The 27657-nt window shown below is 35.1% G+C and overlaps 1 protein-coding gene across 7 annotated transcripts in view; it reads right to left on the minus strand.

Moving 5' to 3' along the window:
- The window catches only part of RIC1 (RIC1 homolog, RAB6A GEF complex partner 1), a 170922-nt gene that overhangs the window by 49403 nt on the left and 93862 nt on the right, over positions 1 to 27657 (minus strand). For 6 of the 7 annotated variants that reach the window (XM_053573312.1, XM_053573335.1, XM_053573319.1 and 3 more), the window contains 4 exons: positions 9957 to 10064; positions 5838 to 5980; positions 5383 to 5519; positions 900 to 991 (listed from right to left, as the gene is read on the minus strand). In XM_053573312.1, coding sequence (XP_053429287.1) covers positions 900 to 991; positions 5383 to 5519; positions 5838 to 5980; positions 9957 to 10064 — 480 coding nt within the window. The remainder of the gene's footprint in view (positions 1 to 899; positions 992 to 5382; positions 5520 to 5837; positions 5981 to 9956; positions 10065 to 27657) is intronic. The other variant, XM_053573314.1, reaches the window with a different exon arrangement.

Below are 27657 nucleotides of genomic sequence, written 5' to 3' on the forward strand. Positions count from 1 at the left end.
AAGTTAAACATACATGTATCTCTACATTTAACTGCTCAGTGAGAAGCAATATGTTGAAAACAAGCTGCACTCAATGATAAGGATCCTCCACTTTCCACAGAGGTTACTGACAGTATAATGAAAATGAATTATAATATGAGGAACACTTATACTACTAAAAAAAATCTTAAGTGGAGATGATGTAGTTGAAGATTATGCTAGACGTAGGTTCTATAAAACAACCACATCTCATTTTGAGGGTAAAATGGAATTTTATATCTAAGAAACAGTTTTCAAAACTAAAAAACACTATACACATTGTAAGGCATTGTATAGCTGAGTGAAATAATCTTTTTATTTAAGCTAAAATATAGGCTCAACAAAGTCAGGTATCTTTGTTTCCTAATGTATCCTAAATGTTTAGAACTGTGCTGATAATGATAGCCACACAGATATTTGATGAATAAATAATTTTACTCAATTTTATTTCTAAAATCTTCATCATGTGAATTTAAAAAACTGCATTTTATGTGTGCGAGCTTTAAATTTGCTTGTTAACTAAGGCAATTCAAAGCAGTGTCAATACTGATGCCTTAACAAGGATTTTAAAAAGGAAAAATATCTTCCACATCCTCTTCTAAACAAACAATCTAAGTTTTAACTATCTATTCTTTTTAACTTCTATCTTGATGTTCTAGCACTAAAGAAAAGCTCAGTTTTATAAATTAAAATATTCTACCTCTAAAATTTGCCATTTACTTTTGTTTGCTTCAATATAATAAAACACTTTCACATTTCATATTAAGGCTGATTCATGAGTTATGATAGACATGATAAGATTTATAAGCATAGTAAGAATATCTTATGTTTGAAAAACACTATTTTGGGCAATAGCCCTTCAAAATTCTCTTATCAATTACCTTGCACAACCAAATGCCATTAGTCGATACTTATTATTTACTGCTACACATGTTCCATCAACAACATCTTGTGGCCAAACTCCATGAAGCTGCTGTAATTAAAAAAAAAAAAAGTTAAGGCTTAAAAAGCATTCCCAGAAATTTACTTTAGTCCCTGTAATTTACCTTCAATAAACATATAGTTTCAATTTCATAAGGCTCTATTTTATCTACATACCAAAATATCCCATCAGGACCACCACTTACATATTCTCCCTTAAAACCTCAAGCTTTTCATTAATTATTCAATAAACATTAAGTTCAATCCAGTGCTAGTTAATCTATTTATAAAAAAACACTAGAAAATGGAAAGTCAAATTAAATGAAGAGGAACTTTTGTTAGAATGTAAATTTCTTAAGAGCAGAAACAACATCTAACTTGCCTAATATTATTCCCATCACTTAGCACATAGTGTTTAACTTCCTAGTCGCTGGAAGGTAGTAAATTTTATCTGATTTATCCTTTAGGAGCGATTCATGATTTGTTTACCACTCCCTGTAATTCCTTTGCTTTACAATATAAACGGTTAACAGCCTGACATAACAATTTAGGTCTACTTTCACTCCCTAAAATGATTATTTGACCTTCCAAGCTTTAGTTTTCTTATCAGCAATTCACTTACCTCTCAGGGTCTTTCAAAGATTGAAGAAGAACATACACGTAAACTATTTAGTACAATTCCGACCATTCAACAAGAATGAAAGACATTATTAAGCTTATATGCTATTTAATTCTGTGTACAAATACAGACTAGATTCAGCTCAGTTGTCTGTTCTTATTTGCCCAATAACAAACATTTTATGATTCCGAGGCAAAGGTCCTGATTATTAGTTTAATAGTAAGCACAAAAGTAGCACACTATAATAATAATTTAAATATTTAAATAAATAGCACTTTATTTTTTTCATTAAGCCCCTTCTAGTTTAAGATATAGCATTTATTTTTTAAAGATCTTGACAACAAACATTAGAATATAATCATAACCCTTTGAACTATAGTACATTTAATCTACTGTCTCAATATGGAATATGTGCTTTTTTAGTATGGATTTTATTTTTTCACTTTAATAGTAAAAAACAGACATTTTATGTAACAGAAAATGGCAAGATAGCATTGATGGTATTTCTTTGGACCACTAGTTAGACTGAAATTCACCAGGCACTGCTCTGATGCTGAGAATACAGCAGGCATCCAAACACACCAAAATCCCTACTTGTATCCCTGCTTTACATTTGTGTTAGGAGACAGAAAAGTTAAAAAAGTATTACAGTATGTTGGAGTTTGGTAAATGCTATTAAAAAATAAAGCAATTATGGTGAAGAGGGAATATGGGGTAGAGTGTAATATTAAACAAGTTTCCTTACGAAAGTGCCTTTTGAGGAAAGTTCTGAAACAAAGCAAATACAAAGGTCCTATTGTAGTAACATTTCTGGCATGTTCAAACAACAGCAAAGAGGCCTGTGAGGAGTGGACTGGGGGAATGAAAGTAGTATATGAGGTAAGAGATGTAATAAGAGGGCAAATAATGCTTTAAAGGCTACTGTAAGAATTTTGGGTTTTGTCTCCCACGTTATATATAGGCGACACTGGTGTATTTAAAAAAATTTTCTATTATGAATGATAGTACATTAAAGAATACACAAAACAAAAATGTACATCTCAATGATATGTAGGTAGCATGAAATAAACATCTCTGGAATTATCACTCAGGCTAAGAATTATTAGTACCCCAAAGTCCCCCAATAGTGCCCAAGGAACCAATATCCAGACTTACATGGTGTTCACTTCCCCCTTCCCTTTAAACCATTCATTACCCTTTAGACATGCATTCCCATATACTCTAATTGCTGTTTTTATTTCCCCTTTAAATTTCATAAAAAGGATTCACAGCATGTATTCATCTATTTATTTGCTTTCACTCAACACGTTGTGCAGTCTATTTATGTTGGTACATATAGCCTAGTTTGTTCATGTTCACTGTAGACTCAAATACTAGGCCTCTAGCCTTTCACCTGGTCCTTGACTGTCTTGTTTGCTCTCCAAAGCCTTTGAGCAAGTTAAAAAGAATTTTTTTCTCCAGCTCTTTTAACTTCTCAGGTTTTATCTCGGTTTTTGTTTTTTTTTTGCAGTTTTTGGCTGGGGCTGGGTTTGAACCTGCCACCTCCAGCATATGAGGTCAGCGCCCTACCCCTTTGAGCCATAGGCGCTGCTCCTCAGGTTTTATCTCAGAACAGTTCTCAATAAGGGATCAGAATAATCTGACATATTTTAACATATCTGTTAAATGCCATTTAGTCATTTCTTAATTACCAGTAATAGAATATGTATTGTTTTCTTGTGATTTACATTTTCTATCTGTAACCTATTTAATAATGTCCATCTGCTTTTCATTATTTTTTAAATACTTAATTTACTGGAAAATTTTCTTTAACCACATACTAATAAATCCTATCAACATGCTTTGTACTAACTCTACTCAGAAACAAGTCAGGCACTTTTTCAGCCCTAATAATTTTGTTTTCAGTATAAATATTTAAGTCCCAAACATAATTACATTAGCTAATATATATGAGGGCTGTCTAGAAAGTATCCAGTCATGTAATATGAAAAAATGGAGATATATGGAGCTGGATACCTTCCAGACAGCCCTATATACCTATAGATACACTTTGTTAACCAAAAAAAAAAAAAAAAAAAATAGGGATTTTCTCCTTTCTCAAAACTTTCTTTTTTTTTTTTTTTTTTTTTTGGCCAGGGCTGGGTTTGAACCCGCCACCTCTGGCATATGGGACCGGCGCCCTACTCCTTGAGCCACAGGTGCCGCCGATCTCAAAACTTTCTTATTGATTAGTTATTGATATAAGTTATCACAAATATATTATTTAGTACCTTACTATTTGAATAAAGCTTGTAATGAGAAATATTCATTAGGAATATTAATGTTAAAAACAAGTATTTAGAATGACAACCCAAAAGAACTTAAAATTCTTTCCAGTTAAAAGAGAACAGACTGAACATGAATATTTAGCTTCACTGACTACTAAAATCCCAATCTTTACAACAGAAAAGATTTTTTTCTTCTAAGTATGAATTGGCAAAGACAAAGAATGGCAGAAGAGGCAGTATTACAAAATTTTGGAAGCTAGAAGGCACATAGATAAGTAGAATCCTTAACTGGCAGTAAAGAGTGCTAAGAAACTTCTAAATTTACCTTGCAAGGTATACAGAAAGCTTGGGAACTCAGCGGTCTCTAATAAAGGTCTGTGCTAAAACCAGCAGGATTGGTTCAAAACATATCCAAGAAGCAGCTGGGTCCCTCCCACAACACTTCCTCAATACTGAGCAGCCAAGAAATTCCTCACTTCCACTCCAATATAAAACTGGACATTTTTCTTGAGGAAAAAAAACAATTCCAGAGGTCTATGGACCACACTGAAAACAGGGATAGAAAGTAAAGATTCACATCTTGAATTTGGACCCTCCTAACTTTTCTGTAATTCAAATTCTAGAACATTAGAGTAACCAGGAACACTGAAGACAGAGGGGAGTGGAAGAGGGGGAAGGCACAGGCAGAAGGAAGAAAATGACTCTAAAACAGAGGCTTCCCAAGGAAATAACACACTCAGGCCATCCTATATTAAAGACGACAGTCGACTAAACCCACGAAATGAATTCAATTTCATTTTGGGTCTCTGTCACAAAAGCAAAATCCTTTAGCTATCACAGGATCTCATATAAATTAAAAGTAAAGGGAATCCTTAGGATGATGATGGAAAGCCAAAAAATACAGCTGTGTTAAGGGTGGATAGTAGTAAGCAACCAATCCAGTTTAGAGCAGGCCAGAAAGCATAAATTTCTTCTTGAAATTTCTTTAAGAAGAAGAAACGCATTGAAAACATAAGCATTTGAAAAAACTGAGACAGTTTTAGGCTGAGTAAGTGGTAAGTACATAAAAACTAAGCAAATGTAAAGAAAAAACTATTATTAATTCCTAGTGGAAGGAAAAATCTGCAGGAAAAGAAAAATAACACTACATGGCACAGGTACAAACAAAAGAGCTTACACATTGATAAAAATCTAACAACAAACAGTAACCTAATCAAAATGACTAGATATAAAACATGGAAAGAATATGTGAATGTGGTGGGAATACTAAAACCTAAAAATTAAAAGAAAATACTCATTAGTGTAGGTAAAGTTATCAAAATAACCAGTAAAGGAATAAAAAGGTAGTTGTCTCTGAAAATTGAAAAAATAGTATGACATGAGAAAGAATCATCATTTTTCTAAAACATGTCTACTTACACTATATGTACAATTTGATTAAAAATTTCAAAATTCCTAAAACCTTATATGAATTAAAAAAAACAGAAAAATTTATAACAAAGTAAATTAATCATTGTAAAATAAAGAAAATAAATATTTCAAGTAAATAAGTCATACCTCTGCAGTAAATCTACTTGACACTGGCGTAATAAACCCAACTTTACCATCATTAAACACAACGGCAAACCCATCAAGTGTGGCGCAGTATTCCATGTCTCTGATGTGTACATCTGTAAAGCCCAGGAATGAACCTACTGATGAAAAATATAAGTACACAAAATAGGATTATTTAAATAATACATTCTTCTTTCATATTTTGCTTGCAAACTTTGTAAGGTAAAAGGGCAAAAATAATAACCTAACAACCCTAAACAATTAAACTACACTTTCCTACTGAATTGCTGTAAGCTCTCTCGCTCTCTCTCTCTGTCTCTCATGTTTTCTCTCTCTCCTTGCATAATTAATTCCAAAGGATAAAAAAAAAAAAAAATCAATGTTCATCCTTAGAAGTTATCTAACTAGATATCAACTATTAAACAACTGGTTCTACTTCATATAGAAAGTATAACTACCTCTAGATGACTGCAGGTCCACTGAAAATGGTACTGTACAAAGATTAATAGCTTTCCTTCCATTTGTCATTCCTTCCCAGTGAATAAGATGAAGAAGTCCATCAGAAGTGGCAACCAGGAGATCTTCCAGTACAGACTGCAAACTGTAGGTAGAATCAATTAACTTTTAAGTAGAGTACACTGAGAAAACAATGAGTATGAATATAATTGCTTTAAAAAATACTCATGCAAAAAAATCATGAAAGCATTTACAAAAATTTATCAGCAAGTTAGCTACGCATCACTTTACCTATGTATAATTCAATCTAGAATCAGAAAATCTGGAAGCAATGAAAGATTAAAGACAGCCAGAGTCAAAAACTTTGTAAATTTGGGTTAAAAACTGGAAATACTGCAATATCAAATTAGAAGATGGAAACATTAAGTGGTAACTGACAAGGAGAAGAAGCAGAGAAACCATAAAATGGACAGAGATAACTAATGACAGGAGACAGTCTAGAGCCATGGAATGTAGAGATTAACAATCCTCTGAGACTGTCTAATAAAACTTTCAGTAACGATATAAATGTTCTATATCTATACTATCTGAAAATGGTAGCCACTAGCCACCTGTGGTGACTATATCCTTGAAATATTGCTAGTACTACTAAAGAACTGAATGTTTAATTTTATTTACTTTTTATTAATTTAAATTTAAATAACTAAATATAAGTAGTGGCTATTACACTGGATAGCATACTTCTAGACCAATGTTCTTCTATTTTTCAGGGATCATAAACACTTATTGAGCCCATGCTCTGTAACAGGTGCTATACTGCATTGTATATCCAAGGGCAGATAAAGTATAGTCTCTCTTCAAAACACCTCTCAGTCAAGAATTGAAAAATAATTACATAGCATAATTTCAACATTTATCAATATTTGCAAAGATATTTAACATTAACTTACTAGGGAAGTAAAAGCCTTACATTGCTCACCTCTGTATGCCCATCACCTAGGATAGTGCTAGAATATGTATGGCACTAAATATTAGTAAAAGGAAGAAAGAAGAGAGAAGGGGCAGAGGAAAGGGGACACCATAAATAAGAATGCAAAGATACTGGCAAAGTGAAGAGAAAGAGATCAAGAAAAGACCAGCAGAAACTCAAGAAAGCCAGGGGAATAAGATGAATTTTAGAAAGAGTGGTCAAGAGTATCAAATGCTATAAAAATTAAAATACTGTATAAGAACAAATAATATGCATATAAAATATATTCTATTAAATGCTATTAAATTTCCTTTCATATTTAAGAAGAGTGTACTCCAAAAGTAATTTAATTTATAATAATGAAAAAATATTCTTTACATATAAATTTTTCTTAATATTTTAATTCTTTAATCCTTCAGTTCTTTGGAAAGTTGATTTCAATGACTCATTCCCCAATGATTTCAGCTAATGAAGAATCTGATGTATTTTCTTCCCAACTATAGAAGTACTAAAAAAGATTAGAAACACATGTTCCTTTACCCAGCTCCATTTCTTGAACTTCACAGCATTTGAAATCAGTTATAATTCCCAGTTTATCCCCCTTTAAAGCATTATATATTCTTTCATTTCAAATATATATTTCAGTGGCAAAATTTATGTTTAGCATTTAGTGGGTAGATAATAAAAACTACATTTTAGATCTACTGCTATACATCGAGAGGCAATTCATCAGATTAGTCATTGATTTATCAGTGACTTTCACTCAATTGGAATCAATCTTATATTTTTCAAACTACACTCTCCCTCTCCTCTGTGTTTACCTCTGCATATGAAATTAGGAATGAGATCAAGTTTACCCTCCAGTAATTTAAATGCCTCGTAGGCAAAACTCAACAATCTTCTGACAAAACTGAGAGTTCATAATCTCGGGAACATTATAACGACCTACTATTTAAAAAAGGACAAAAGAGAAAAAAAAAAAAGACCTACCAGATGTATGAATAAACAGGAAAACATGACCCAGAGTCAAGAGAAAAATTGATCAATACAAACAGAATGATAATCCTAATGGCATCCAAGTGCCTTACTACCATGAACTCCCTCCTTCATAAGAATCTAACAAACTAAAGGATTAATTCTCAGTATAGTAGTGGAATGCCTACTAAACTATGGCATTCGAAAATTAGAAACAATATCTAAGAGTTAAATTATAAATTAAACTCATTAAAATTATAAATTTTTACTCTTTAAACATTATCTTCAATTAACAAAAGTTAAATGTTTAAAAGCACTTACATTTTTCTTTAATCAAAAATAAAAGATGACAAATAGTCTTGCTACTATAAGCAACAGCATAGCCATTATCCCTAATATTATCTGACTTATATTTGTAATAACAGGAGGGAAAATAGTTGGTTATAAAGCCTAAGTTTTATTTCTTCTCACTCAATTCAAAATCATATAGGAAATCTCCAATTAAATTTCTAGCAAATATGCATTTAAGGTTCTGATAACATTGCTCTGAAATGCAATTATTTCACTGGATTTTTGAAAGAAACCTTAGGCATTTTCAACCACCTTAATGTGTATATTAAAACCTAGCATCTGATAGGTTAAACTTGCACAAGATGGCAGAAAGAGAACACTTTTTCTATTCTATTTCCATGTGCCATATAGTGTTTACCACCAGGTGGAGGTAGAAAGCCAATCTTGTACAGTTTCACTGTGTTTTGTACCCAGACATTCAAAATTCCTTAAGCATCAAGTTACTTTCTCGAAAAGGATTTCCGTGCTGAAATAAAATGTGAAGTGATGGGTAACTTTTTGACCAAGGTGAAGAGTAACCTGAACTGAATCTTTTCTCTGATCAGCATTTAAATAAATAACAATGGCATTCTATGAGAATAGGTATAAAAAGACAGACCAAACAAGGCAAGACCCACTTTTATACAATTTTATTTAGTATGTTACACTGTCATTCTGTACAGTATTCTAGCAAGAGAAATGATAAATATTTTATTAGATATGCATATTTAAAAAATAGGTATTACATTCATATAGCTCAAATCAATATTTAAAGAGCGTCTAGTAAAGTCTTTTTCCCAAATCCGTTCCCTAGCCACTCTGTTTTCAAGGCCCAGTTCTTACATATTCCTCCAGAACACCACATATTCTAATACTATTATTGCCCTTTAAAAATTAGTAGCATTATATATACACCTTGTTTTTATCACTCAAAAATAAATTTGGAAAAGTATTTTTCAGTAAAGAATCCTTTCACAGATACATATTATTTAAGTACATCTTCTTACATCACAATGGAAATAATACAAATATGGCACAGTATCATTTGTGAAGCCAAATCATAGGTAAAACTATTTTTTTTTTTTTGAGACAGAGTATCACTATGTCACCCTGGATAGAGTGCTGTGATGTCACAGCTCACAGCAACCTCAAACTCCTGGGCTCAAGCAATTCTCTTGCCTCAGCCTCCCAAGCAGCCGGGACTACAGGTGCCTGCCGCAATGCCCGACTATTTTTTTTTTTTGTTGCAGTTGTCATTGTTGTTTAGCTGGCCCAGGCTGGGCTTGAACCCACCAGCTTGGGTGTATGTGACCGGCGCCCTACTCCCTGAGCTATGGGGCACTGAGCCAAAACTACTTATTTTTTTCTATCAAAGGATGGAAAGTAGATTTCTGGTATTCCAGTATTATGGCCACCTTGTCATAAAACCTTTATACATACTTGGATCAAAAAGCTTAGCTTTCTTCCAAGTGTACATAAACTTTACTGAAACTAATGACAATTTAGGAAACAAAGGTACTTTCTTTTTTCTTCAACTTGTGTGATTTTTATCACTTTTATTTTGAGGAATGTGGACTGTTCAACCAAACAATTATAGACCTTATCAAAAACATAAATTTCAAAATAAAATCACAGTAGACTCAATTTATGGGTTTATTATGATAATAAGGATAACTGCCATCTGCAAAACTTTGAATGTATTGTAAGGGGTAATCAAGTGCTTCTAGAACTAAAAACTTACCTTCAATCAAAAGAAATAAAATCAGTTTTCCTTTTGGTTGTGTGATTAACCAACTACATTGTCTACTGTCTTCATAAAATGTCAAATTTTCCCCAAGTACTATACCTCATGATGGGTGCTTGCAAATCCAGTATTTTCCTCATCTCTAAATTTAAAGCTGGAGCACACTGTTCTTCCTTAAAATGAGGTGTCCCCTTCATTTGAGGACTTCCTCTAACAAAAAACAAAACAAAACAAAGAGAAAGTCATTGAATTTGTCTCTACTTTGTAGCTAATACATACCTGATCAAATAAAGTAAATGAAATTAAACTTTCAAATCAGGTGTTCATCATTTAGATTCTCAAATGAAAAAGAGACTTAAATTTCATTGCAGCAGACCTATCTATTTACCAATTGGAAAGAAATAAGTTTGACCAATGTGATTTGGGTTTGGGGGATGGCAAGGGTGAAGAAAAGCAGACAACCTGAGAAATAAAACCACTTAAGACAAAAGTGAACTCTCATCAAGAGAACTGACATTTTGTTTAAAAAATGACAGAGTGTGCTAGGTGCATCAATGCCCACCTGTAGTCATAGCTACTTGGGAGGCTGAGGTGGGACGATCACTGGAACCAGGAATTCAAATCCCAAATCTATGCTGGGCAACATAGAAAAACCCCATCTCTAGGCGGCGCCTGTGGCTCAGTGAGTAGGGCGCCAGCCCCATATGCCAAGGGTGGCGGGTTCAAACCCAGCCCCGGCCAAACTGCAACCAAAAAATAGCCGGGCGTTGTGACGGGCGCCTGTAGTCCAGCTGCTCGGGAGGCTGAGGCAAGAGAATTGCGTAAGCCCAAGAGTTAAGAGGTTGCTGTGAGCCGTGTGACGCCACGGCACTCTACCTGAGGGCGGTACAGTGAGACTCTGTCTCTACAAAAAAAAGAAAAGAAAAACCCCATCTCTTAAAAAAAGGAGAAAGATTTGAGGTTCCTTTCCAAGTTGGGAAAAACACATATCATTCTACTTAGTACATGTCCCAACTGGTCCAAATTGTTAACTTCATCTTATCTTACTCCTCACCTCATCGTTGATTCCTATCTTTTGAGTATGTCTCATAATTAAGGTTAGATTCAGGGATGCAATAAGGAGATATTTCACAAACTATCTGGTTAAAAAATAGAAAAATGGCTAACTTTTTAAAATCTATCACATTAAATATTAATAGATGCACTAGAGTGGCTAGGTCACTGCCAACATAATTGACCTGTCACACACAACCCCCTAAAAAGACACAGAGCTATTTTGGATTCTTTATCTCCGCATGACATAGGAACAGACTACTGTTCATTAGATTGCTATTCTTCAGTGCTTTTGTTGGAATCTAATAGCTATCTGTCTCTATCAACTATCACTCTTGGCAACAATTAGAATGTCAACATCATCTATCCCTTTCCAGTCACCAAGAATCCTATAAATTAATGTCAATACTATTAAAATTACATGCAGAATCAACAACTCCAATAGCCTTTAAAGTTCTTGGTTTTGTGAGTTTATTTTGATGCTCTCGAACCTTTCCTACTTACTTTTTAGTTCTAACATATTTTCACATAAAAGTTTGGTTGTGCTTTATTACTATTCTGTCTTGCTACTGTCATGACCTGGAATACTTGATTCCTTCTTTGTTTGAATGACTAAGCTAGCTAATATTTAGCTACACAGGTTCATGTTCAACTATTATGTTGGACTGATGTAACAGCCACTATGACATAAAAGTAATTGATTTATAGTAGTCACATTTAAACTGCTAATCACACAAACTATGACTAATTCCCTAAGTTAGTTTTCATGACTATCTAGTTTTAAAGTTAATTTTTATTTTTCAAAATAACACATACACAGACTTAAAATTCAAATAGTGCTAGATGGTTTATAACAAAGAAAAACAACAACACAGGAGTAGTCTCCTTTTAATGGAAACTTAACACACATCTACCAAATGCAATCTTGATTTGAATAAGCTGACTTCTTTCATGGGAGATGGGGGGGGGGCAGAGTCTGACTATGTCACCCTCGGTAGAGTGCCATGGCATCACAACTTATAGCAACCTCAAACTCTAAGGCTTAAGCGATTCTCTCGCCTCAGTTTCCCAGAAGCTGGGACCATAGGCAGCCACCACAACACCTGGCTATTTCTTTTGTTGTTATAGTTGTCATTGTTGTTTTAAGCAGGCCAGGGCCAGGTTCAAATCCGCCAGCCCAGGTGTATGTGGCTGGCGCCCTAACCACTGACCTACAGGTGATGAGCCAGAACAAGCCAACTTCTGAGCTAAAAATGGAGAAAACAGAACACAGACTAAGTATTTGCTATTTATAAATTGTTGTTAATTTTGACAGGTATAATAATACTGTAGTTTTGTTTCTTTAAAATGTCAGATAAAAATGAAACATTTATGGCTGAAATGATAAAATATCTTGATTTTCCTTTAATATTTAAAGTATGCATGCATGTATGAAGGAGAAGGTATTGATAACTTTTGAATCTCAGAGAAAAGTGCCTTTGGTACATTGGTTTTCATTACATTGTTTCTCTAATTTATGTCTAAGAAATTCCATAACAAAAGCTCAAACCAGTATGTTTCCCTCATGATTTTACAGGCTTTTTGCTCCAATGTCTTTCAGATTCCCACATATAGCTTTGGAGTTCACTGACATTCACAGAGTATTTATTTTTTCTTATCTGGAAGTCCTCAGGATTTTCTTTTTATCTCCAGTGGTTTCTGAAATTTCAGAATGATGCATTTTTCCTACAAATATGTGAACCAGTATCACTGTTTGCACTGAGCAATTGCTAAACCTGTTCAATCTAGTGACATCTTTAGGTCTAGAAAAAAAATCACATATTTTATTTCCTAAGATATTGATAAGTTTCTTCATTTCTTATTCTCTGTTCCTGGGAGAGCTATTAAGGCTAGATATTAAACCTCATATTTACCTCTCATTTTCTATTTTCTCTCTTATTTTTGTTTTCTGTTCTATATTCAGGGAAAGTTCATCAACTATTTCTTTCAGTATTTTAATTAAATTTATTTCTGCTATCTGATTTTTCATTCCAAGAACTTTCTCGCCACCACCACCACCCCTCGTTTCTTAAAGCATCCTGTTTTGTTTCATTAGGGAATCTCTGTCTGTCTGAGGTCATTGATTATTTCCTCAATTATGAATTCCCAAATCCAAGCAAGGGAACTCGATAACTTTTGCTTAATCCTCATCTTTAGTTCGCCATCTCACTCCTGCCTTTCTCTGTCTGTAATCTGTCTGGTTTGCCAGACAGTATATTTTCTATTTCCAGTGAGGTGTGAACATAGGAATCCTTACTTACTCCTTATTCAGCTTTTCCAAGCAATCCCTTTGTCGATGGCCCCTGCCTCACTCCTATATTCTTTGTTACTCGTCTATTTAATTCCTAAGCTTTTTGGAGTTTGAAAATAAAACACTACTCCCCCCTGGGGAGAGTATCCTGGAGGCAGACACTCAGATAAGTTTTCCAAAATTGTTACTCTTTCTCTTCCAGTTTTTAGCTAACAGGTTAGAGAAACTAGAGATACCTTTAGATTTCCTTAAAGACAGAAATACTATTTCAATTTTTCATCTGTTGGTGAATTTCAAGAGTAGGAATGAAAAACTCATCTATCATAAAATTGAAAACCCTCTATTCTGTTTATAGAAATACTCTATTAAAGCTGACATACATGCAGTATAAGAATTTTAAAACAAATTTAAGTATATCCTGATTCTTCAGGGACTTCCATTTATAAAATTAGAGATAAATGTTATAGGAAAGTTTACATACTATCTTCCAAACATACTACAAAATGCAGTAAACTTTAAAAAACATTATCAAAAAAATCTAACTTTCTAATCAAAAATAATATTACGTATAGCTTAACAATAAATCGATAAGGAATAATGTCAGATAATTGGTAGAGAGTCTTGGAAGATAAGGCTGAAAGGATAAGTTGAACCAGATTATAAAGGGCACTGAAATGTCAGGAAAACGGTAACATACTGAGCACTCACTACCCATGAAACAGTGTACAAAATGTTCTACATGCATCATTATCACAGCCAATCATTTATAATCTTTTGAGATAGGGATTATAACCCCCATATTTCCAGAGGAAAAGCTGAAACCTAGAAATACTGAGAACTTTGCTTGTGGTCACAAAGTAAATAAGTGAAGGAACTGATATATGAACCTATGGCTTTAATTCTAAATTCTAAGCAACTGAAAATTATTACAGAATTAAAGAGACTGACATAACATCTGTCTGCATAAAGAAATAGCGAAATGAATGCTAAAGAATGGACTGGGGATGGAATAGGAGAGGGAGCAGATTGTAAAGGGTGTCCAACCTATGTCCTACAGGCTGCATGCAGATATTTTAAGATTTTTTTGCTTATCTGTGGTAGTGGATATCACAAAAATTATGCTCATCAGCTTTTGTTAGTGTTTGAGTATTTAATGTGTGACCCATGACAATTCTTATTCTCCCAATGTGCAGCAGATAAGAAAAAAGGTTAGACACTCCCGCATACATGTTCTTCACATCTGGGCACACAGAAGAACTGCAGTTACCTGCTTACATAAATTAGGTGTGGATACATGACACTTTGGCCCATAAAACAAGAGGGGAAGGGATATGTGTTACTTCTGAGGAAGGACTTAAGAGCCAATACTTGGTACACCATGCTGTTTTTAATCCCTCACCATGGGGATTTAGCCTATGCTGACTAACACAGTACACTACATCAAATAACTGACAGTTGTTAAGACTTTCAGTAAAATTCAACAAAACAATAGTTTGTGAATATTCTACATGAGTGATTTTTTTTTTTTTTTTTTAGATACAGTCTATGTTGCCTTTGAGATACAGTCTATGTTGCCCTAGAGTGCTGTAGCGTCACAGCTCACAGCAACCTTAAACTTCTGGGCTTCAGCAATTCTTTTGCCTCGGCCTCCCAAGTAGCTGGGACAACAGGTCCCGCCACAATGCCTGGCTATTTTTTTTTTTAATTGCAGTTGCCACTGTTGTTCAGTTGGCCCAGACCGCGTTTGAACCTGCCAGCCTTGGTGTATGTGGCTGGCGCCGTAACCACTGTGCTACAGGTGCCGAGCTTCTACGTGAGTGATTTTATTGACTATGCAATCTGAGAAGTAGAAAGAAAAAGCAATGAAGAAAACTAAATACGGTTTGAGAGGCTCATGAAAACAATATCCTGCATGCGCACAAATATATAATGGGAGTCTCAAAAGTGAGGGGAGGGAAGAAAAATGAAGGGAGAGGAGAAGAGAGAGGAGAAGACAGAAGACAGAAGACAGGAATATTTAAGAAATAATAATTGGAAACTTTCCTAATTTGATAAAGACATGAATCTATATTCAAGAAGCTTGGCAAATTCCAAGTAGGATAAACTCAAAAAGATCTACACTGTGACATATTATATTCAAACTGTCAAAAGATAAAGAGAGAATCTTGAAAGTAGCAAGTGACTTCTGCATGTACAAGGGACCCTTTGGAGGATTATCAGGCAACTTTTCATCAGAAACCACTGGAGGCCAGAAGGCAATGAGATAACATAAAGTGCTGAAAGAAAAAAAAGTCAATGAAGAATTCTATATCCAGAAAAACTATCCTTCAAAAATAAAGAAATTAAGAGATTTCCAGATAAACAAAAAATTGAGGGAATTTATCACAAGTAGACTTAAACTAAAGTAAGTCCCTCAAGCTTAAATGAAAGGATAAGAGACAAATTCAAAGCCATGTGAGAAACTAATGACAAAGGGAACTACAAAAGTAAATATAAAAGCCAGCAGTATTATATTTTTGATTCAGAATTATCTTTAGTCTTTTTCCTATATAATTTAAAAGAGACATGCATAAACAATAATTATAAATCTATGTTAATGGTCACACAGTGTTAAAAGATATAACATGTGACAATAACATAAAAGGGAGAGATGAGATGTACAGGAAGAAACTTTTGGTATAATATTGAAGCTAAGTTACAACTTATTCAAACTGGGTTACTGTACAAGATAATAACTGTAATCTGTAAGGTTACCACTAAGAAAATAACTAAAACATGTACATTAAAGAAAATGAGAAGAGAATCAAAATGAAACACTGAAAAAAATCAGTTATGAAAAAAATGCAGTAACAGAGGAAGTCAGGAATAGACATATAAATAAACAAATAACAATATAAACAAATAAAAATCCTACCTTATCAGTAATTACTTTAAATGTAAATGATTAAATGCTTCAATTAAAACACTGTCACAACTGAGTAAAAAACCTAAATGATTCTATTTATGAGTTGTTTACAGATGACTCTAAGGGCACAAATAGGTTCAAGGTGAAAGGATGGAAAAATATATTCCATGCAAATAATAACCACAATAGGGTGGCTAGGATAAATTAGAAAATACATAGTAAGTCAAAAGAGATAAAGATTTTTTTGTTGTTGGGGGGGGGGGCCTGGCCAACTTTTTTTTTTTTATTGTTTTTTTTTTAATTTATTTTTATTGTTAAATCATAGCTGTGTACATTAGTGCAATCAAGGGGTACAATGTGCAGGATTCATATACAATCTGAAATATTCTCATCAAACTGTTCAACGTAGCCTTCATGGCATTTTCTCAGTTACTGTATGTGGGCATTTATATTCTGCCTTTAGTAAGTTTTGCCTGTACCCATTCTAGAGATAAAGATTTTTATAATGATAAAATGGTCATCCTAGCATGAAGATTATCAATTAAAAATAGATACACATTTAACAACAGAGTCACAAAATATATGTAGCAAACACTGATGGGACAACAACTGTTGGTGTTGTTATATAGTTATTAAAATTAGTTTTCAGTATCCCACTTTCAATAATGAAATAGAACGAGACAGAAGATCTATAAGCTAGTAGAGAATTTGCACCACACTATAATCATTTAGTTCTATGACACACACTGCAAAGTTTAACTCAAAACAGCAGAATAGGGCGGCGCCTGTGGCTCAGTCGGTAAGGCGCCGGCCCCATATACCGAGGGTGACAGGTTCAAACCCGGCCCTGGCCAAACTGCAACAATAAAATAGCCAGGCGTTGTGGCGGGCACCTGTAGTCCCAGCTACTCGGGAGGCTGAGGCAAGAGAATCGCTTAAGCCCAGGAGTTGGAGGTTGCTGTGAGCTGTGTGAGGCCACGGCACTCTACCGAGGGCCATAAAGTGAAACCCTGTCTCTACCAAAAAAAAAAAAAAAAAAAAGCATAATATATACCTTTCTTAAATGTATATGGAAAATTCTATAGGAGGTGATATACATTAGGCCACAAAACAAGTCTCAATATATTAAAAAAAAAAATCTGAAATCACACAAAGTATTATATCTTCTCTAACCACCATGGAAACTAAAAATAAGTAACAGAAAAAACACTGAAAAATTCACAAATATGTGAAAATTACATAATACAGTCTAAAACAATTAATGAGTCAAAGAGAAAACCAAAAGGGAAATTAGAAACTACTCTAAAGCCAATGAAAATAAAAATACAATATATGAGATACAGTTAATATAGTGCAGAGGGAAATTTAAAAATGACATGCTTAATTAAAAAATATATCAAATCAATAACTGAACTTTACATCATATAGAACTTAAAGAAGAACAAACTAAACTCGAAGCTAGCAGAAGGATGGATATAATAAAAATTAGGGTAAATATAAATGAAACAAAACAGGAAAACAAAAGAGAAGAGAGTAATTTCCAAAGATAGAAATAAAAGTGGGGACATTACTACTAACCCTATAAAAAAAAAAAAAAGAATGGATAAGAGAATACTGTGAACAAATATATGCCAACAACTTAGATAACCTATGTTCCTACAAACACAAATGAACAAATTCCTAGAAACACATAAATTTCTAAACTGACTCAACAGGAAATAAAACATATGGAATGACTCAGTAATCAAAAACCTTCCAATAAAGTAAAGCCCAGAACCAGATGGCCTCACTGGTTACTTAGTGACTTACAATAAATATTTAAAGAATTAACATCAATCCTTCTCAAACTGTTTAAAAAAAAAAAAAAAAAAAAGAGGAGGGAACACTTTCTAATTCATTCCATGAGGTCAGGATTATCCTGATATCAAAGCCAGACAAAGACACAAAATGAAAATCATGGCCCATCATACCTTATGAATATCATAAATGCAAAAATCCTCAACAAAATATCCGCAAACCAGATCAGTACATTTTTACTGGATTATACATGATGACCAAGTTGGATTTATACCAAGAATATAATGGCTGTTCAGTGTATGAAAATCAATCATGTAATATATTACGCATTAGAAAAAAGGAGGGGAAATCCCTGGATAATCTCAAATGACATAGAAAAAGCATCTGACAAAATCTAATACACCTTTATAATAAAAACCCCAACCAACTAGGAATAGAAGGTAACTTCCTCAACATGATCAAGGACATATATAAAAAAGCACATAGCAAATATCTTTCAATGGTGAAAGACTAAAAGCTTACCTTCTAAGATCAGAAATAAGACAAGGGTGCTGCTTTCACCACTTTTATTTAACATCATACTAGAAATTCTAGACAGCAGTCAAGCAAGAAAAAGAAAAAAAAAGCATCCAATAGGAACAGAAGTAGAACTATCTCTATTCAAAGATGTCATGACAGTATAACACATGGGTCATTACAAAAGTTTTGAGATACACAAAATAAGAAATGTAAAATCTGCACAGACGGAAACAAATGAAGCCCTCCCAGCAACACTGATAAACCAAGCAAGTTGAAACTTGGACCAGAGCTGAATCAGAAAGGTTGCTATTGACTGTGTTTCTTGGAAATGAAATAATGGACCATAACAGTCTGTCTTAAAACTTCCACAGTGATCCAGGTATATATAGATAATCCTAAAGATCCACAGAAGAGTTATTAGAACTAATAAATGAATTGAGCAAAGTGCCAGGGTCCATGATCAACACAGAAATCTTATGTATTTCTCTACATTAACAATAAAGAATTCAAAAAGGAAATTCAGAAACCACTGGTATTTACAATAGCATCAAAAAGAATAAAATATGTAGGAATTAATTTTACCAAGGAGGTATAAGAGTTATATGCAAGAAGAAATTAAGGAAGCCCTTTGAAAGGAAAGAAATCTTGTATTCTTTCCTGGGAGACTTAATATTGGGGTTGTTTGTTTTTTGAGACAGGATCTCCCTTTGTTGCCCCTCAGTAGAATGTAGTGGCATCATAGCTCACAGCAACCTAAAACTCTTGGGCACAAGTTATTGTCTCACCTCAGCCTCCTAAATATCTGAGACTATAGGTGCCCCCACAACACCCAGCTATTTTTAGAGATGGGCTGATCTTGAACTCCTGAGTTCAGGCAATCCACCTACCTCGGCCTCACAAAGGGCTGGGTTCCAGGTATGAGGCACTGTGCCTGGTGAGGAAGACTTTTAATACGTTAAGATGACAGTATTTCCAAAAGAGAGCTACAGATTTAATGTAAACTCTACCAGAATCCCAAAGGCTTTTTTTTTTTTTTTTTGCAAAAATGGAAAAGCTGATCCTAGAATTCCTATGAAAATGCAAAGAATCCTGAATAAGCCAAAATATCTTGAAAAAAGAATAAACTTAAAGAACTCACACTTCCTGACTGCAAACCTACAGTAACTAAAACAGTGCAGTATTGACGTATGGGCAGACATTTAGATCAATGGAATAGAACTAAGAGTCTATAATAAACTCACATATCTAAGGCCAACTGATTATTTACAATGGTATCAAGAGAACCCAATGGAGAAAAGAAAACTCTCTTTAAGAAATAATACTGGGGCTTACTCTTCCTGAGGAAGCATCATGCTTCATCTTGTTTTTCTTTTTCTGGCTTCCTCTTTTATAAAATATAGTTTTGTTGCATACATATCTGATACTAAGTAAGGTGTCATGATGTGTATATAATCTTTTGCTGCATATTTAACTTAACACTATATTGCTAAGACTCATCCATATTGTATATTGCTATAATTTTTCTTTTTGAGACAGAGTCTCGCCCTATTGCCTATGCTGGAGCGCAGAGGCATGATCACAGCTAACTGCAACCTCAAACTGTCAGACTCAAGCATTTCTCCCACTTCAGCTTCTAGAGTAGCTCCGATTAGATTTTTTTTTTTTTGGCTATACTGAGTTCCTTGAATTTCCACATGAATTTGATTATACAAATAATTTTAAGCAGAGGAGAGCAAGATGGCGGCCGACAAACAGCTTCCTTGCATCTGGGCACAGAGAGTCCGGGGAGATAGGACTCCAGGCATCTCTGGCTGGTAAGATCTCCCTATCATCACCCCTGTGAGGATACAGAGTCAGCGAGAGACTTCCGGACCCCAAGAGGAGGACTAAAACAGTGGAAAACCGGCAAGTGGTCGCATGTGTTCAATCGGTCTAAACCCGCCCGCAACTGTAAGTTCAGTAGCAGCGAGACTGCGAACCGGAAAGGCCTTACCTGTGAACTGTTTTGGTGTCTTTGGACTTGGCACTCAGTTGAACTGCCTTGGGGAGAGCCTGAGCAGGAATGTGGAGAACTTTGGCCGATGTCTAGGGCCCCAGTCTGAGCCACTGAGCCAGACGGAGGTAATAGTGTTTGGCTGTGGGCCACAGGGAGCCATTGTGAGCGATCTGCCCTGGCAAGCTCCGCCCTCAGGGTCGCAGAGCTAGAATCGGGTGGGAGCTGGTAACCCAGAGACCCAGTAGCCTAAGGGTGGGGTCTGAGCCACCTTGCAGCCCTAAGCCTCAGGGGCAGAGTGAGACGGGTTCCGCACACTGGGTAAGTGGATAGCCACTTCAGCAGTGATTCCAGCGACAAGCACTTTCCTGGGAAAGCTTCTGCTCAGCAAGTTTACAAGTTCGAAGTGCCTTTTAAGTGGGCTGAAGAGACATTTAGTGTGTCTACCTGCTGGGGTTTGAGAAATCAGCAGCCTCTAGTCGAATCAGAACTGTGATTAACATCTCATACCCCAGAAGACCACGTGTTGCCCAGACAATATTCAACAACATATACATACTGCTTTGTTTTTGGTTGTGTTTTGTTTTTTTCTGTTTCTCTTTGTTTGTTTTTTTGGTTTGTATTTTTTTGTTTATTTTGATGTTGTTCATGTTGTTTTCTTTTTTAATTTCAACCTTTTCCGTACAGATCTTTTTCCTTCTCAATTTTTCTAGTTTAAATATAATTTCCCATTGCTGCTTTCTTAATAACTAGAACTTCATTTTTGCTAGTGTTTCTACCACTATTATTTGGTTTTTCACCGAATTTTATCCCGTAAAGTTTTCTGTTTGCTTGTTTTGGTTTGTTTATAGCATTTTTGTCTTTCCTCTCTACTTGGTGGAGGTGGGGTAATGTGTCTGATCAGGTTAGCAAAGAGCTGATGACCTCCAGGGACCCACCCAACTGGGCACCCCCAGAGGTGGTTTTTTTTTTTAAAGGCTGTGTCAAAGTAACCTACGGTACACATATATTGCTCTGTCTCCCTTTCTGTGCCTCTCTTCTTTTTGTCAATATTCCTTTTACACACCCCCTCCCCTTTCGCAATTTTTTTTTTTCTTATCACTCAGTCCTCCTTTCTTTCAACCCTTTCTTGCTCTTCAACCTTCTCACCCTTCTGCTCCTATACAAAAAGGACTCATCTAACCCTTAGTCCACAGGCACGAGAACTTAAAGAGCAAGAGGAAGTGAAAGGAAAATTAGGGCAAGGAAACAGATAAAAGAAATCACTCATGAGGAAGAATCAGCAGAAAACTCCAGGCAACATGAAAAACCAGTCCAGAACAACCACGCCAAGGGACCATGAGGTAGCTACTGCAGAGGATTCCACCTATAAAGAAATGTTAGGAATGACAGAAAGGGAATTCAGAATACACATGTTGAAAACAATGAAAGAAATGATGGAAACAATGAAGGAAACTGCTAATAAAGTGGAAAATAACCAAAAGGAAATCCAAAAACAGAATCAAATCAGAGATGAACGATATGAAGAATATAAAAAGGATATAGCAGAGCTGAAGGAACTGAAACAGTCAATCAGGGAACTTAAAGATGCAATGGAAAGTATCAGCAACAGGTTAGACCATGCAGAAGAAAGAATTTCAGAGGTAGAAGACAAAGTTCTTGAGATAACTCAGATAGTAAAAAAGGCAGAAAAGAAGAGAGAGAAAGCAGAACATTCACTGTCAGAATTATGGGACTTTATGAAGCGTTCCAACATACGAGTTATAGGAATCCCAGAACGGGAAGAAGAATGCCCCAGAGGAATGGAAGCCATACTAGAGAATATTATGAAAGAAAATTTCCCAAATATCACCAAAGATTCTGACACACTACTTTCAGAGGGCTATCGGACGCCAGGTCGCCTCAACTCTAACCGAGCTTCTCCAAGACACATTGTGATGAACCTGTCCAAAGTCAAGACAGAAGAAAAGATTCTGCAAGCTGCCAGGAGTAAGCGCCAGTTGACCTACAGGGGCAAATCCATCAGAGTGACCGCAGACTTCTCTAATGAAACGTTCCAAGCAAGAAGATAATGGTCATCTACCTTTAATCTACTTAAACAGAACAATTTCCAGCCCAGAATTCTGTACCCTGCTAAGATTCAAAATTGATGGAGAAATCAAATCATTTACGGATATACAAACATTGAGGAAATTCGCCACAACAAGACTACAGGAAATACTTCAACCTGTTCTGCACACTGACCACCACAATGGATCAGCAGCAAAGTAAGAACTCAGAAATGAAAGGACAGAACCTAACCTCCACACTGATGCAAAAGATAAAACTAAGCAATGGACTCTCACCAAATAAGACGAATAGAATACTACCACACTTATCAATTATCTCAATATATGTTAATGGCTTGAATTCCCCACTGAAGAGACATAGATTGGTTAACTGGATTAAAAAACACAAGCCATCCATTTGCTGTCTGCAAGAAACACACCTGGCTTCAAAAGACAAATTCGAGCTCCAAGTCAAGGGTTGGAAGACAATTTTTCAGGCAAATGGAATTCAGAAGAAAAGAGGAGTTGCAATCTTATTTTCAGATACATGTGGATTTAAAGCAACTAAAGTCAAAAAAGACAAAGATGGCCACTTTATACTGGTCATGGGAAAAATACAACAAGAAGATGTTTCAATTCTAAATATTTATGCACCCAATTTAAATGATGCCAGATTCTTGAAAGAGACCTTACTCAGTTTGAGCAATATGATATCTGATAATACCATAATGACAGGGGACTTTAACACTCCTCTTACAGAGCTGGACAGATCCTCTAAACAGAAATTAAACAAGGATATAAGAGATTTAAATGACACCCTACAACAACTGTGCTTGATAGACGCATATAGAAGACTCCATCCCAAAGATAAAGAATATACATCCTTCTCATCACCCCATGGAACATTCTCCAAAATTGATCATATCCTGGGACACAAAACAAATATAAACAGAATCAAAAGAATTGAAATTTTACCTTGTATCTTTTCCACCATAAGGCACTAAAGGTGGAACTCAACTCTTAACAAAAACGCTCCACCCCACACAAAGGCATGGAAATTAAACAATCTTCTGTTGAATAACAGATGGGTGCACGAAGAAATACAACAGGAAATCATTAACTTTCTTGAGCATAACAACAATGAAGACACAAGCTACCAAAACCAATGGGATACTGCAAAAGCACCTTTGAGAGGAAAATTCATCGCTTTTGATGCCTACATTCGAAAAACAGAAAAAGAGCGCATCAACAATCTCACAAGAGATCTTATGGAATTGGAAAAAGAAGAACAATCTAAGCCTAAACTCAGTAGAAGAAAAAAAATATCCAAAATCAAATCACAGATCAATGAAATTGAAAACAAAAGAATCATTCAGAAAATTAATGAAACAAGGAGTTGGTTTTTTGAAAAAATAAATAAAATAGATAAACCATTGGCCAGACTAATGAGGAACAGAAAAGTAAAATCTCTAGTAACCTCAATCAGAAATGATAAAGGGGAAATAACAACTGATCCCACAGAGATACAAGAGATCATCTCTGAATACAACCAGAAACTCTATGCCCAGAAATTTGATAATGTGAAGTAAATGGATTAATATTTGGAATCACACCCTCTCCCTAGACTTACCCAGGAATAAATAGAGCTCCTGAACAGACCAATTTCAAGCACTGAGATCAAAGAAACAATAAAAAATCTTCCAACCAAAATATGCCCTGGTCCAGATGGCTTCACTCCAGAATTCTATCAAACCTTCAAGGAAGAGCTTATTCCTGTACTGCAGAAATTATTCCAAAAAATTGAGGAAGAAGGAATCTTCCCCAACACATTCTATGAAGCAAACATCACCCTGATACCAAAACCAGGAAAAGACCCAACCAAAAAGGAGAATTTCAGACGATTCTCACTCTTGAATATAGATGCAAAAATTCTCAACAAAATCCTAGCCAATAGATTACAGTTTATCATCAAAAAAGTCATTCATCATGATCAAGTAGGCTTCATCCCAGGGATGCAAGGCTGGTTTAACATACGCAAGTCCATAAATGTTATCCACCATAGTAACAGAGGCAAAAATAAAGATCACATGATCCTCTCAATAGATGCAAAGAAAGCATTTGATAAAATCCACCATCCTTTCTAATTAGAACACTGAAAAGTATGGGCATAGGTGGCACATTTCTAAAACTGATTGAAGCTATCTATGACAAACCCACACCTAATATTTTACTGAATGGAGTAAAACTGAAAGCTTTTGCTCTTAGAACTGGAACCAGACAAGGTTGTCCTCTGTCACCGTTACTATTCAACATAGTGCTGGAAGTTCTAGCCAATACAATTAGGCAAGACAAGGAAATAAAGGGAATCCAAATGGGAGCAGAGGAAGTCAAATTCTCCCTCTTTGCTGATGACATGATCTTATACTTAGAGAACCCTAAAGACTCAAACACAAGACTCCTAGAAGTCATCAAAACATACAGTAATGTTTCAGGATATAAAATCAATGTCCACAAGTCAGTAGCCTTTGTATACACCAATAACAGTCAAGATGAGAAGCTAATTAAGGACACAACTCCCTTCACCATAGTTTCAAAGAAAATGAAATACCTAGGAATATACCTAACGAAGCAGGTGAAGGACCTCTATAAAGAAAACTATGAAATCCTCAGAAAGGAAATAGCAGAGGATATTAACAAATGGAAGAACATACCATGCTCATGGATGAGAAGAATCAACACTGTTAAAAAAATGTCTATACTTCCCAAAGCAATCTACCTATTCAATGCCATTCCTATCAAAATACCAACATAGTACTTTCAAGATTCGGAGAAAATGATTCTGCGTTTTGTATGGAACCGGAAAAAAACCTGTATAGCTAAGGCACTTCTTAGTAATAAAAATAAAGCTGGGGGCATCAGCATACCAGATTTTAGTCTGAACTACAAAGCCATAGTGCTCAAGACAGCATGGTACTGGCACAAAAACAGAGACATAGACACTTGGAATCGAATTGAAAACCAAGAAAGGAAACTAACATCTTACAACCACCTCATCTTCTCTAAACCAAACAAGAACATACCTTGGGGGAAAGACTCCCTATTCAACATATGGTTTTGGGAGAACTGGATGTCCACATGTAAAAGACTGAAACTGGACCCACACATTTCCCCACTCACAAAAATTGATTCAAAATGGATAAAGGACTTAAATTTAAGGCATGAAACAATAAAAATGCTCAAAGAAAGCATAGGCAAAACACTGGAAGATATTGGCCTGGGGAAAGACTTCATGAAGAAGACTACCATGGCAATTGCAACAACAACAAAAATAAACAATGGGACTTCATTAAACTGAAAAGCTTCTGTACAGCTAAGGAGACAATAACCAAAGCAAAGAGACAACCTACACAATGGGAAAAGATATTTGCATATTTTTAATCAGACAAAAGCTTGATAACTAGGATCAATGAGAACTCAAATTAATCCACATGAGAAAAGCCAACAATCCCATATATCAATGGGCAAGAGACATGAATAGAACCTTCTCTAAAGATGACAGATGAATGGCTAACAAACACATGAAAAAATGTTCATCATCTCTTTATACTAGAGAAATGCAAATCAAAACAACCCTGAGATATCATCTAACCCCAGTGAGAATGGCCCACGTCACAAAATCTCAAAACTGCAGATGCTGGCGTGGATGTGGAGAGAAGGGAACACTTTTACACTGCTGGTGGGACTGCAAACTAGTACAACCTTTCTGGAAGGAAGTCTGGAGAAACCTCAAAGCACTCAAGCTAGACCTCCCATTTGATCCTGCAATCCCATTACTGGGCATCTACCCAGAAGGAAAAAAATCCTTTTATCATAAGGACACTTGTACTAGACTGTTTATTGCAGCTCAATTTACAATCGCCAAAATGTGGAAACAGCCTAAATGCCCACCGACCCAGGAATGGATTAACAAGCTGTGGTATATGTACACCATGGAATACTATTCAGCCGTTAAAAAAAATGGAGACTTTACATCCTTCGTATTAACCTGGATGGAAGTGGAAGACATTATTCTTAGTAAAGCATCACAAGAATGGAGAATCATGAATCCTATGTACTCAATTTTGATATGAGGACAATTAATGATAATTAAGGTTATGGGGGGGAGGAAAAGCAGAAAGAGGGATGGAGGGAGGGGGGTTGGGCCTTGGTGTGTGTCACACTTTATAGGGGCAAGACATGATTGCAAGAGGGACTTTACCTAACAATTGCAATCAGAGTAACCTGGCTTATGGTACCCTCAATGAATCCCAACAATAAAAAAAAAAAAAAGAAAAGAAAAAATAAATAAAAAAAGAGGGAGTTTACCTAACAACTGCAATCAGTGTAACCTGGCTTATTGTACCCTCAACGAATCCCCAAAAATAAAAAAATAAAAAAATAAAAAGTTACTGGGAAAACTGTACATCTATTTCTGGAACAATGAGATAAAAACCCTTATCTCACACAAGACTTTTTACTTTATATAATTAAAAAATAATACAAAATGGATCAAAACCCTGAAGCTATTCTTAGAAAACAGAAGAAAATACAAGGTAAAGGTAAATCCACATAGCCTTGGATTTTGGCAATTGGTACTTAGATATAATTCCAAAAGCACAAGGAACAAAAGAAAACATACATAAATTGCCCTTCCTCACAATTAAATATTTTTGTACAAAATACACTATCAGGAAAGTGAAAAGACAAATCTAGAGAATGAGAAAATATTTGAATATCATGTATCTCATAAGGATCTAATAACTAGAATACATAAAGAACCCTTCTAATTCAGGCAAAAGAGAAAAAACTCAATTAAAAAATGGGGAGAAGACATGAATAGACATTTAGAGAAGATACACAAATGGCCAACATGTAAATGAAAATAACCTTAATGGCATTAGTCATTAAGGAAATATGAATCAAAACCACAATGAGATACTATTTCACATCCACTGGGATGGCCATAATAAAAAAACATATACACAAGAACTGTTGGCAAGGATGTAGAGAAACCAGAACCCTCATATGTGACTAGTGGCAGTTATTTTCAAAAGTTATTAAAACAGTCTGGCAGTTATTTAAAAAACTAAATACAGAATTACCACATGACCTACCAATTCCATTCCCAGGTATATACCTGAAAGAACTGAAAATAGGTA

The sequence above is a fragment of the Nycticebus coucang genome, chromosome 2 (assembly GCF_027406575.1).
Source record: "Nycticebus coucang isolate mNycCou1 chromosome 2, mNycCou1.pri, whole genome shotgun sequence".
Taxonomy (NCBI): Eukaryota; Metazoa; Chordata; class Mammalia; order Primates; family Lorisidae; genus Nycticebus; species Nycticebus coucang.